This window comes from Hypanus sabinus, chromosome 10 (genome assembly GCF_030144855.1).
Source record: "Hypanus sabinus isolate sHypSab1 chromosome 10, sHypSab1.hap1, whole genome shotgun sequence".
Classification (NCBI taxonomy): Eukaryota; Metazoa; Chordata; class Chondrichthyes; order Myliobatiformes; family Dasyatidae; genus Hypanus; species Hypanus sabinus.
The window spans coordinates 67,587,866-67,601,028 of NC_082715.1; the positions used below are offsets into that span (position 1 = coordinate 67,587,866).

General features: G+C 40.8%; 1 protein-coding gene across 2 annotated transcripts in view; it reads right to left on the bottom strand.

Annotated features, from left to right (window-relative positions):
* Window positions 1-13,163, bottom strand: part of LOC132400726 (testis development-related protein-like) — a 79,381-nt gene that overhangs the window by 22,728 nt on the left and 43,490 nt on the right. For both annotated transcript variants that reach the window (XM_059982014.1, XM_059982015.1), the window contains exon 3: window positions 5,822-5,916. In XM_059982014.1, coding sequence (XP_059837997.1) covers window positions 5,822-5,916 — 95 coding nt within the window. The remainder of the gene's footprint in view (window positions 1-5,821; window positions 5,917-13,163) is intronic.

A 13,163-nucleotide genomic window follows, 5' to 3' on the forward strand; every position in this document is an offset into this window, starting at 1 on the left:
CATCCAGATCATTTATGTATATTACAAACAACATCGGGCCCAAAACAGATCCCTGAGGCACCCCGCTAGTCACCGGCCTCCATCCCGATAAACAATTATCCACCATTACTCTCTGGCATCTCCCATCTAGCCACTGTTGAATCCATTTTATTACTCCAGCATTAATACCTAACGACTGAACCTTCTTAACTAACCTTCCATGTGGAACTTTGTCAAAGGCTTTGCTGAAGTCCATATAGACTACATCCACTGCCTTACCCTCGTCAACATTCCTCGTAACTTCTTCAAAAAATTCAATAAGGTTTGGCAAACATGACCTTCCACGCACAAATCCATGCTGGCTACTTCTAATCAGATCCCATCTATCCAGATAATTATAAATACTATCTCTAAGAATACTTTCCATTAATTTACCCACCACTGATGTCAAACTGACAGGTCTATAATTGCTAGGCTTCCTTCTAGAACCCTTTCTAAACAATGGAACCACATGAGTAATACGCCAATCCTCCGGCACAATCCCCGTTTCTAGTGACATCTTAAAGATCTCCGTCAGAGCTCCTGCTATTTCTACACAAACTTCCCTCAAGGTCCTGGGGAATATCCTGTCAGGACCTGGAGATTTATCCACTTTTAAATTTCTTAAAAGCGCCAGTACCTCCACCTCTTTAATTGTCATAGGTTCCATAACTTCCTTACTTGTTTCCCACACCTTAGACAATTCAATATCCTTCTCCTTAGTGAATACCGAAGAGAAGAAATCATTCAAAATCTCTCCCATCTCCTTCAGTTCCACACATAGCTGACCACTCTGATTCTCTAAGGGGCCAATTTTATCCCTCACTATCCTCTTGCTTTTAATATAACTGTAGAAACCTTTCGGATTTACTTTCACCTTATTTGCCAAACCAACCTCGTATCTTCTTTTAGCTTTTCTAATCTCTTTCTTAAGATTCCTTTTACATTCTTTATATTCCTCGAGCAATTCCTTTACTCCATGCTGCCTATATCTATTGTAGACATCCCTCTTTTTCTGAACCAAATTTCTAATATCCCTTGAAAACCATGGTGCTCTCAAACCTTTAACCTTTCCTTTCACCCTAACAGGAACATAAAGATTCTGTGTCCTCATAATTTCACCCTTAAATGACCTCCATTTCTCTATTACATCCTTCCCATAAAACAACTTGACCCAATCCAATCTCTCTAAATCCCTTCGCATCCCCTCAAAGTTAGCCTTTCTCCAATCAAAAATCTCAACTCTAGGTCCAGTCCTGTCCTTCTCCATAATTATATTGAAGCTAATGCTATTGTGATCACTGGACCCGAAGTGCTCCCCAACACATACATCTGTCAGCTGACCTATCGCATTCCCTAACAGGAGATCCAACACTGCCCCATCTCTAGTCGGTACTTCTATGTATTGTTGCAAAAAACTATCCTGCACACATTTCACAAACTCTAAACCATCCAGCCCTTTTACAGAATGAGCTTCCCAGTCTACGTGTGGAAAATTAAAATCTCCCACAATCACCACCTTGTGTTTACTACAAATATCTGCTGTCTCCTTACACATTTTCTCTTCCAACTCACGCGCCCCATTAGGTGGCCTATAATACACTCCTATCAGTGTTACTGCACCTTTCCCATTCTTCAATTCCACCCAAATGGCCTCCCTAGAGGAGCTCTCTAATCTATCCTTCCAAAGCACCGCCATAAGATTTTCTCGGACAAGCAATGCAACACCTCCTCCTCTGGCCCCTCCTACTCTATCACACCTGAAGCAACTAAATCCAGGAATATTTAGTTGCCAAACACACCCTTCCTGCAACCATGTTTCACTAATAGCTGCAACATCATAATTCCAGGTATCAATCCACGCTTTAAGCTCATCCACCTTTCTTACAATGCTCCTAGCATTAAAATAGATACATTTAAGATACTCTCCATCTCCTCCTCTCTTTCCATCCCTAACACTGCATTCAAATTTATTATCCTTTTCTTTCTTCTCCCCTACATCTTCGGGCTGAGTGCATCCCTTCTCCATCACCTGCCTTTCCTCCCTCACACACTGTCTATTTACTTGCTCCACTGGTGAACTAACCTCCTCTCCCATAGTTTCCTCAAATAGTCTCCCGCCCCCCCATCTTACTAGTTTAAAGTCCACCCTGTAGCCCTAGCAAACCTCCCCGCTAGGATATTGGTCCCCCAACGATTCAAGTGTAACCCGTCCTTCTTGAACAGGTCACTCCTGCCCCAGAAGAGGTCCCAATGATCCAGAAACTTGAATCCCTGCCCCCTGCTCCAATCCCAAAGCCACGCATTCATCCTCCACCTAATTATATTCCTACTTTCACTGTCGCGTGGCACAGGCAGTAATCCCGAGATTACTACCTTTGCGGTCCTTCTTCTTAACTGCCTTCCTAACTCCCTATACTCTCATTTCAGGACCTCTTCCCCTTTCCTTCCTATGTCATTGGTACCTACATGTACCACGACCTCTGGCTCTTCACCCTCCCACTTCAGGATATCTTGGACGCGATCAGAAACGTCCCGAACCCTGGCACCAGGGAGGCAAATTACCATCCGGGACTCCCGGTCACCTCCACAGAAACGCCTGTCTGAGCCCCTGACTATTGAGTCCCCTATTACTATGGACCTCTTTCTTCTAACCCTACCCTTCTGAGCTACAGGGCCGTCCTCTGTGCCGGAGGCTCGGCCACTGTCACTCCCACCAGGTAGGCTGTCCCCCCGCAACAGTACTCAAACATGAGTACATTGTCAAGGGGTACAGCCACTGAGGTACTCTCTAGTACCTGCCTCTTCCCCTTCCTGACTGTAACCCACCTATCTGCCTCCCGTGGTCCCGGAGTGACCACCTGCCTGTAACTCCTCTCTATCACCTCCTCACTCTCCCTGACCAGGCGAAGGTCATCGAGCTGCAGCTCCAGTTCCCTAACTCGGTCCCTCAGGAGCTGCAGTTCGGCACACCTGGCGCAGATGTGGACGTTCGGGAGGCTCGGAGACTCCAGGATCTCCCACATCCGACACCGAGAACAAGAAGCTGCCCTCACACTCATACCTCCCAAATAACTGAAAATACAAGAACTAAAAGATAAGCCTACTGTGCCCTCTTCCGCCTAAGCCCTCTGAGCCCAAGCCCTACACTCTGCGCCCGGCGCACTCCGCTGCCCGCAAACGAAGCTGCCCGCTGAGGTAATGCCTCCTACAAAAGCTATTTATCATCAGGTGTTCCAGTCAATGACATGAGATTGAAGGGATAAAGGTGTCCTACTCTACAGAAAAGACACACAAAGTCAGGTTACTAACAGAGCCTGCTCTTCTCAAGATACATCTGTTTATGTGCACCATGCCTTGATCAAAACTTGCAGAGGACATTAGAAGAAGAATTTGTAGAGATGCATGAAGTTGGAAAAAGCTACAAAAGCATTTCTACAGACTGGAGTGCTCATCAGTCCATAGTAAGAGAAGCTGTCTACAAATGGAGAAGATTCGGTACATTTGGTTCTCTCCCTTGGAGTGGGTGCCCTGCAAAGATCACAGCAATAGCACAATGTGCAATGCTGAAGGAGGTGAAAAAGAACCCAACGGTAACAGCAAAAGACCTGCAGAAATCTCTAGAACTTGCTAAGGTCTCTGTCCATGTGTCCACTATAGGAAAAATACTGAACAAGAATGGTGTTCATGGAAAGACACTATGGAGGAAATCACTGCGTTCAAAAAAAAAATGCCTCAAGCTTTGCAAAAAACTACCTGGATGCTCCACAACACTTCTCGGTCAATGTTCTGTAGCCAGATGAGAGAAAAGTTGAATTTTTTGGCAGAAATGCCCACCTTTATGGTTGAAGGAAAATGGGCATTATACACTGATGCACCATCAATAACTCACTCTGAGACATAAGGCGAGATATTGGCTTTTATTGACTGGAAGAAGGAACAAGCAGTGAGTGACCACCATACTACATCCTGGAGACTGAGAGGCTGGGCTCAGGCCTTGATTGCCTTTATACATGGGTCTGTGGGAGGAGCCACAGGAGCAGTCAGCAGGGGGCATGTCCAGACAGGTATATGTAGTTCACCACATACACCAACACCAAAATCTCATGCCAATTGTGAAGCATGGTGGAAGGAACATCATGGTTTGGGAGTGCTTTGCTGCCTCATGGCCTGGACAGCTTGGAATTTTTGAGAAAACAATAAATTCAAATTTGTATCAAGACATTTTACAGGAGAATGTAAGGGTAGTGGTCTATCACCTGAAACTTAATAGAAGTTGGATGATGCAACAACACAATGATCTGAAACACACAGTAAATCAACAACAGAATGTTTTATAAAGTAGCAAATTTCTGTTTTGGAATAGCCGAGTCAGAGTCCCGATCTTAACCCAGTTGAGCTTTTGTGGCATAATCTGAAGGGCTGTTCATACAAGGTATCCCTGAAATACTGATGAACTGAAACAGTTTTGTATGTAGGAATGGTCTAAATCTCTTCTCTTGCTGTTGTGCAAGTCTGATCAGCAGCTGCAGGAAACATTTGTTGGAAGTTATTGCTGCTAAAAGAGGTTAAACCAGTTGTTAAATACAAGGCTACACATACTTTTTCCAGCCTGGACTGTGAATGATTAAACAATGTGTTCAATAAAGACATGAAAAGTATCATTGTTCATGTTATTAATTTAGGCAGATTGCATTTGTCTATTATTGTGACTTAGTTGAAGATCAGACCACATTGTATGAGGAATTAATGCAGAAAACCAGATAACTGCAAAGGGTTCATAAACTTTTTCTTGCAACTGTATGTAGGATATGACTGAGATACATCCTCTCCAAATAGCCATGAATCAAAGAAAACCATAGTTGTTCAAAGAAAAACATCAAATGTACACCCCACCACAAAAAAGACCAGCAAAACCATCATCAGCCCCTACAAAAAATCTAACAAAATGCCAAACAGCAACAAGAACATTGACCCCAGAACCCCTCCCCAAAACCAAACGACAACAACATCCCCCCACCGCGCAAAAATAACTAATAAATCACTGCAACAAGAATGGGTGAAAACGCAGAACCTGAAATATAAGTTAAAGCTACGAAGAGTTTTATTTTTTGTTTGCTCTTCTTAGTCTTATCTTCTATTAATGGTGCTTCAGCAGAGGAACAATCAAAGCGAGTTTCCTGATCTTCCAATACATCGTATCTGACGGGTTCCTTCGTAACCCATATTAAGGTGATTAAATCCACACAAATATCTGGACAGAAAATTACACAGAACACAGAAGAGTAGACCACTGAGCAGGTTATATCTTCTACATCACTCCATTCCCTTCACATTTATGTGTTTATCTAAAAGCCACTTAACCTCCAACAAACTGCCTGCTTCCACTGCTACCTCAAGTAACAAATTCTAGGCACCTACCAGTTTCTGTAAAAAAAAAATACATCACCTTTGACATTTCCCCCTCGAAACTTGAAAATACATGCTCTAAAGTTTGACATTTCTATAGTAGGAATAAGATTCAGACTGCCTACATTATTTACACCTCTCATAATTTTAAAATCCACCATCAGTCCTCCCCTCATCCACTGACCTTCCATAGAGAACAACCCATTTTATCCGGATCTCTCCTTATAGCTTATACCTTCTAATCCAGGCAGCATACTGGTAAAAAAATATTTTATTTATTTAGAGATACAGCACAGAATAGGGCCCCTGGCCACATTACCCAACAAGCCCTGACAACCCCCATTTAACCCTAACCTAATCACAGGATAATTTACAATGACCATACCATACTCACCTTTTAGGTTCACTGTCAGTCAGCAGTTTGTGCTCATCGTCTTTATTGAAAAGTGAGGCTACCTCCTTCCAACTTTTTAGACTTGCTCCTTGAACCTAAATCAAGCAAAAAGTTTATTAAAGTACCAGTAGCTACAATGCAAAGCATGAAATAACAAGGGCGTTTTCAGGATTCCTTCAATGGCTCTGTAGAAGAGCAGGGAATCACACAGATTGGAACAGTTTTATTTTAGATTCATTCCAGATCTAGACAGTGTTTGCCAATTCCAGGAGCAGCAAGTGCAGGTATTGTAATGGATCTCAGAACTCAAGGAGGAGTTAGCAGGGAAAACAATTCCCGTCAGTGCTGCCACCTCATGGTTTGCTATCTGGGTTCAATCCTGATTTCAGATAGTGTCTGGGTAGAATTTGCATGCTCAATATGTGTGCACCATTTTCTTCCCAAAAAGTACTGATAGTTAACTGACCATTTTAAATTATCCTTTGTCATAGACTAATGGCAAAAGGAATCGAGGCAGATTTTTCTGACGTTTGTCAAAAGAATATTTTACACAGATAAAGGAAAAATAATGAAAGGGGAAATGGGAGTTGCAAAGGTGATGATCGGCCAAAGGGACTTCTCCTGTGTTGTTCCAAGCGCAAGAGCTGTCTAGTAATAGAATATATGCTAAACTAAACTTTAACCACTATTCTTCACAACTGAATAGTCTATTAATTGATAAAGAAAAGCACAGAAAGTAGAGGAAAACAAAGAAAATCTTACAAGATATTAAAAGGAGATGTGAAGAGTTAATGGTATTAGTTTTATTGCACACTTGTTCACTGGGCATAGGCGGCATTGGCAATATGGCCATTTGTTCCCCATCCCCATTTCCATTTTCACTGAGAAGGGAACTAAATGGCTCTGGAGCCATAGTTCAATCCAGCAAATTTTCTTCCCTGAATATCAGTAAACCAGATCAGTTTTTGCAACTATCAGATTACAATTACACTAATGATTATAGAGACATAATTGCAGTAATTTAATAAATTTGAAATCTAAATTCTCTAACTTCTATTATGAGATTTGAACTCATGACCGTTGATCTGGAATACTGGTTGCTAGTAGTAACATAACCACTACTGCATCATAATCATTTGAAGGAGCAATTCAATTCAGGACACATTTAGGTAAGTTGCAAAATCAAATTCGGGAAATCTCTGTGCCTAACTTTGCAACTTAAAACAATCTTGCTCTTCTTTACCTCTGTGATCTTGACAAGATCATAATCCATAAGAGCAGAATGAGGCGATTTGGCCCATTGAGTCTTCTCCACCAATTTATCATGGTTGATTCATTTTTCCTCTCAGCCTCAACCTCCTACCTTGTCCCCATATCCCTCCACAGCTGCCTGTGGCACAGATTCACCACTCTCTGGCAAAAGAAATTCCTCCTTATCTCTGTTTTAAAAGGATACCCTTCTATTTTGAGACTGTGTCCTACGGCCACACAGTTACCCACCATTGAAAACATACTCTCCACATCCACTCTGTGAAGGCCGTTCAGCATTCGACAGGTTTCAATAAGGTCACCCTCTGAATTCCAGTGTATACAGGCACAGAGCCAAACACTTTTCATATGACAGGCCATTCAATTCTGTAATCATTTTTGAACCGACTCCAGTTTCAGCACACAAGGGGTCCAAAACGCTCCAAGGGGTCACAATGCTCCAAGTGAACCTCAATAGTGCTTTATAAAGTCTCAACATTACATCTTTGCTTTTATTTTCTATTCTTCTTGAAATGAATGCTAATGTTGCATTTGCCTTTCTCTCCAGACATAACCTGCAGATTAACCTTTAGGGAATCTTGCACAAGCACTCCCATGTCTCTTTGCATCTCAGCATTTTGTATTTTCTCTCCATTTAGAAACTAGTCAACTATTAATTGTGTACTCTCAAACACTTTGTATTCATGTTTCATTTATGTTTGTTTAAAACTAATAAAAAGATTTAAAAGAAAATAGTCAACCGTTTCATTTCTTCTATCAAAGTGCATGACCATACTTCCTAATCTGCCCAAGTCCTTCTGTAGCCTCTCTACCTCCTCAAAGCCACCCGCCCCTCCACCTACCTTCATATCAGCTGCAAACTTTGCAACAAAGCCATCAATTCCATCATCTAAATCACTAACATATCACATAAAAAGTATCAGTCACAACACAGACTCCTGTTGAACACCACTAGTCACCAGCAGCCAACCAGAAAAGGCTCAATTTATTCCCACTCTGCATCCTGCCAGTTAGCCACTGCTTTAGCCATGCTAGAATCTTCTCTGTAATAGCATGGGGTTGTAGCTTGTTAAGCAGCCTCGTGTGGCACGATGTCAAAGGCCTTCTGAAAATCTAAGTACACAATATCAACTGATTCTCTTTTGTCTATCCTGCTTGTTATTTTTTCAAAGAATTCCAACAGATTTGTCCGGCGAGATTTTCCCTTGAAGAAACCATGCTGACTAAAGCTTATTTTATCATGTGCCTCCAAGTACCCTGAAATCTCACCCTTAACAATCAACTCCAACATCTTCCCAACCACTGAGGTCAGACCAACTGGCTTATAATTTCTTTTCTTCAGCCTCTCTCCCTTCTTGAAGAGTGGAGTGACATTTTCAATTTTCCAGTCTTTTGGAACCATTCCAGACACTAGTAATTCTTAAAAGATCAGTAATAATGCCTCTATGATCTCTTCAGCTACCTCTTTCAGAACTCTGGGATGTACACTATCTGGTCCAGGTGACCTATCCATCTACAGACCTTTTAGTTTCCCAAGAACTTTCTCCCTGGTTATGGTAACTTCACACACTTCATGAACCCTGACACTTGGAACTTCTACCACATTGATAATGTCTTCCACAGTGAAAACTGATACAAAATACATTCAATTCTTCTGTCATTTCCCTGTCCCCCATCAATACCTCTCCAGCATCATTTTCCAGTGGTCCCATATCCACTCTCACCTTTCATTTACACTTTATATATCTGAAAAAAAACATTTGGTATCTCCTTTAATATTAGTGATGAACTTACTTTTGCATTCCATCTTTACCTTTTTAATTACTTTTTAGTTGCCTTCTGTTGGTATCTGAAAGCTTCCCAATCCCTTAATTTCCCACTAATTTTTGCTCTTTTATATCACCTCTCTTTGGCTTTTATGTTGGCATTGACTTATCTTGTTAGCCATGGTTGTATCATCTTGCCTTTAAAATGCTTCTTTCTCTTTGGGATGTATATATCCTGTGACTTTTGAATTGCTTCCAGAAATTCCAGCCATTGCATCTCTGCCGTTAGCCCTGCGAGTGTTAAGTCCAATCATTTATGGCTAACTCTTTTCTCATGCCTCTATAATTCCCTTTACTCCACAGTAATAGTGCTACATCTGACTTTGGTTTCCCCTTCTCAAAATTCAGGGTGAATTCAATCATATCAGGATCACATTTCCCCTAAGGGTTCCTTTACCTTAAGCTCTCTAAACAATTCCAGATCATTGCACAACACAGTTGCACAACATTGCTGATACTCTAGTGGGCTCAACCACTAGCTTCTCTAAAAAGTTCAAATGTTCTTCAAATGAAAATATTATCTCAGTTGCTCTTTCCACACATATTCACTCTTCAGTACTTTTAAGTTTATGTAGGATTTCCTGTTGATTTCACTGCCACTTCTTCAAAGTTGGTATTCCTCAAACAGAAATTCAGATTTTCTTTCCAAAGGGATTTCTGTCTTTCTTTTTTGCTTTGCACGCCCTCAGTGGCTTCAGATTCTCTTCTTGCCTCTTACAAGGCCTTGACCAAAATTTGCTTTCAAATGTCTAGCACAAGTATCTGCTGTTTTGTTTTCTCTAACAGGGAATCAATTTGCAGGTTTTAAAAATGACAGATGCACACATCTTTTGATAGCAACACAAAAACAAAATACTGTGGATTCTGTAAGTCAGAAATAAAAACAAAACACTCAGCACGTCTCTAGACAGGGAAACAAATATAATTTATCGGACTGATGACATTTCACCATGGATGTTCACTGACTCAAACAGAAGCTGTCCTAGGTGCAAACAATTAATGTCATACATGGAATAACTGTTCCCATTCCTAATCTGTCAAAACTATAGTTCATCCTTTCCTGCACACTCTTCTGAGGTGTCATAATCAACTACATTGCAGAAGAACAATCAGTCCTATTTTGAGGAACAAATATTGGAGATAAATGCAGGCTTTCCAACATCATCACTTTGACAGTCTAAAGATTTTTTGGAAACACTTGGACAACGGAGGAATTTCATGGAATTTCACGCTTCCATTGTGCCATGTTATAAATGAGAATTGAAACACAAGCTAAAGGTGCTAGATTCTATTTAGCTCTTGTCCATTTGCTGTCAATGATTTAAGAAAGACTTCTGAACAAGGAGATTTTCCTGGTGCTTTTGTGAAATCTTCAAAATCATTAGCAAATTTAATCAAGAAATGACCTCTGTATTCCAATGAAAAGATAGCTACAGTGATACCTTATCGTACCAAATACCTTGATAGAAATTCACAAGAGAAAGGGAAGGACGGAGCAGCAACAGCAATTTAAGGAAGAGTCAGAGAATAATTGTGCGTATATGGCAAGTCTTTCTCATCTGGGTCTTCCCCACAAAACTCTCCAACACAATGACTGAAAATCCATGTACTCTCTCCAATGGCAAAGTAATTATGAAAATCGGTGGTCATTTGCTAACCAGCATACTTGTGTCATTTTTGGAGTTAATAAGGTTGCCATCAGAGCAAATTCTCATGTGCTTAAACTATGATGATCACTGATGAGCCAAGAATTGTGCATTGAATCTCAGCTTCCAAACTCCTTAGAAAAGCACTTAGCTTCTATTCTTTGGCCAACTTAACTCAATATTTTCTCTACAAAGTTCGAAATAAAATGTAATATATGTCACCACATACAATCCCAAGATTCTTTTACCTGCAGGAATACTCAGCAAATCTTTAGAATATATATCTATAGAATCAATGAAAGATCAAGTAGAGCATAGAAGACAGCAAACTGTGCAAATGCAAATATAAATAAATAGCAATAAATAACAAGAATATGAATTAACAAGATAAGAGTCCTTAAAGTGAGATCACTGGTTGTGGGAACATCTCAATAGATGAGTGTACAGGCAGTCCCCGGGTTACGTACGAGTTCCGTTCCTGAGTCCGTCTTCTTTAAGTCGGATTTGACGTAAGTCGGAACAAGTACATCTGGTATTATTTAGCATCAGTCAAACATTTGTCTTAATATATAGTATATATTTTATCTTTCTATGCACATAAAACACTTAAGAAACGTATGTATTCCAATAATTAAACCACTGCATTTCTTAGTAATAATTGTAGCTTTCATTGGAGCAGGGCCTTTCAAACGCTCCATTATTCTCACTTTATCTTTATCCTTTAAAATTGTTCCGATCGTTGACCGACTGTAGCCTAACACTTTTCCAATGGCCGATGGCGTTTCACCTCTTTCCAAACGCTTTATTATTTCCACTTTATTTTCCAATCGCAATCACTTTCCGCCAATGGAACAGAAACACCGCGGGCGGCGGGTCCCGAGCTCCGCCGGGTCCTAAGGACCACCGCATTGAGACATGCTAAATGGGACAAGTGGGGGCTGTGCTGGGTTTGGGTATTTGATCCTCCACAATATTCCGCGTGGGAATTTAAACTGGAGGTGGCTGTGTTTTTTTTTAAAATGAGGTCGAGTTGTGAGCTGGAAATCAACCTGGCACGGGTGGTACAGGAGTCACTGGATTGACATCAACCCAGCTCGGGAGTGGTCTGTCACTGGATCGAACTTGCAAATCTCCATTCTCCAGCCCGGCGCTGATCTCACTGTGCCACCAGCCGACTGGAACGGGGGGGGGGGGGGGGGGGGGGGAGGTGGGCGAGGTCAGGGTGAATTTTGCTAAGAAAAATTTAAGCCAAATACAAAGTTAAACACTCAACACTGTGTCAACGGCAATGACTTAAAATGGTGGACAACATCACGATCCGACAAAATGGCAGACGGTGTCGCGAATGGTGGATGCCGTTTTTCCTTGGTTCAAAAGTATGCGTTGTCCGTAAGTCGGACATTCATAACTTGGGGTCTGCCTGTAGTTATCCCCTTTCTTCAGGAACCTGATGGGTGAGGGGTAGTAACTGTTTTTGAAACTGGTGGTGTGAGTCCCGAGGCACCTGTACCTTCTACCTGATGGCAGCAGCGAGAAAGGACCATGGCCTGGGTGGTGAGGACCTTTGATAATGGATGCTGCTTTCCTCCGACACTGTTTCATGTAGATGTGTTCAAAAGTTGGGAGGGTTTTACCCGTGATGTACTGGGCCAAATACACTACCTTTTATTGGATTTTCCTTGGACTGTACAGGAAATACAGTCCAAGTAGCAAACAAATTTTATTTCTACAGCATTATATGAAACCATAAAGTTCAGATTTGCAAATAGCAATTAAAAGCCACAAAGGGAATGTTATAAATTCATTCAATTAATGCTCATATCCTGAAGTAAATTAATGTAAAATGCATCAGTACAGAACTCAATTCAAATATGCTTGCACAACTCAATCATTATATTGTCACACTAAAACAAAACAAATGTAGCACTCAGAATCACACAATGCACCTTACTTGTTCAAAGGATTTCCTATGGCTTTCTAGTCTGCAACATACTGCAGTTAACAAAACCAAAATGTGCAGTGCACTCTGCAAGACACCTGGAAGATGTGAACAAGATTTCTCAAAGTTTAAAACTGATTATTGAGCAGCATAATATCTGCATCAACAACTGCTGGTTGGAATAGCTAACTAGCATCACTGCTGAACAATAAAAAGTAATCACAAAATCTGAAAATGTTGCAAGTTGATTGCAAGTCTAATTATCCTGAAATATAAAAATCACAACAATTGTGTTTTAAACTGCGATTAATTAACTGTTCATTTTCAATTTTAAATTATATACATTTAAAGATTTTGTTGAGTTTTAATATTTGCTTATATATTTGAGAATAATGGTATGGCTATCAGCCAAGCCTTCTGCAGAGGTTTAACGAAGTTCTTGCTGAGGAGTCAGGAAGTTGGGGTTGAGGGTGTTGCAGATGCAAGCAAGAAATGGATTACTGACAAGTGCAAGTGATCTGTTTTGATCAGAAAATTTTGCCATTGTTTTGTTAGTAAATGCAATTATGCATTAATTAATACAACTATCACTTTCATTACAATTGTAAAATTAATTGACAGATTTAGATAGCCAAGCAGAGTAGTCACAAGGTAGTAATAAG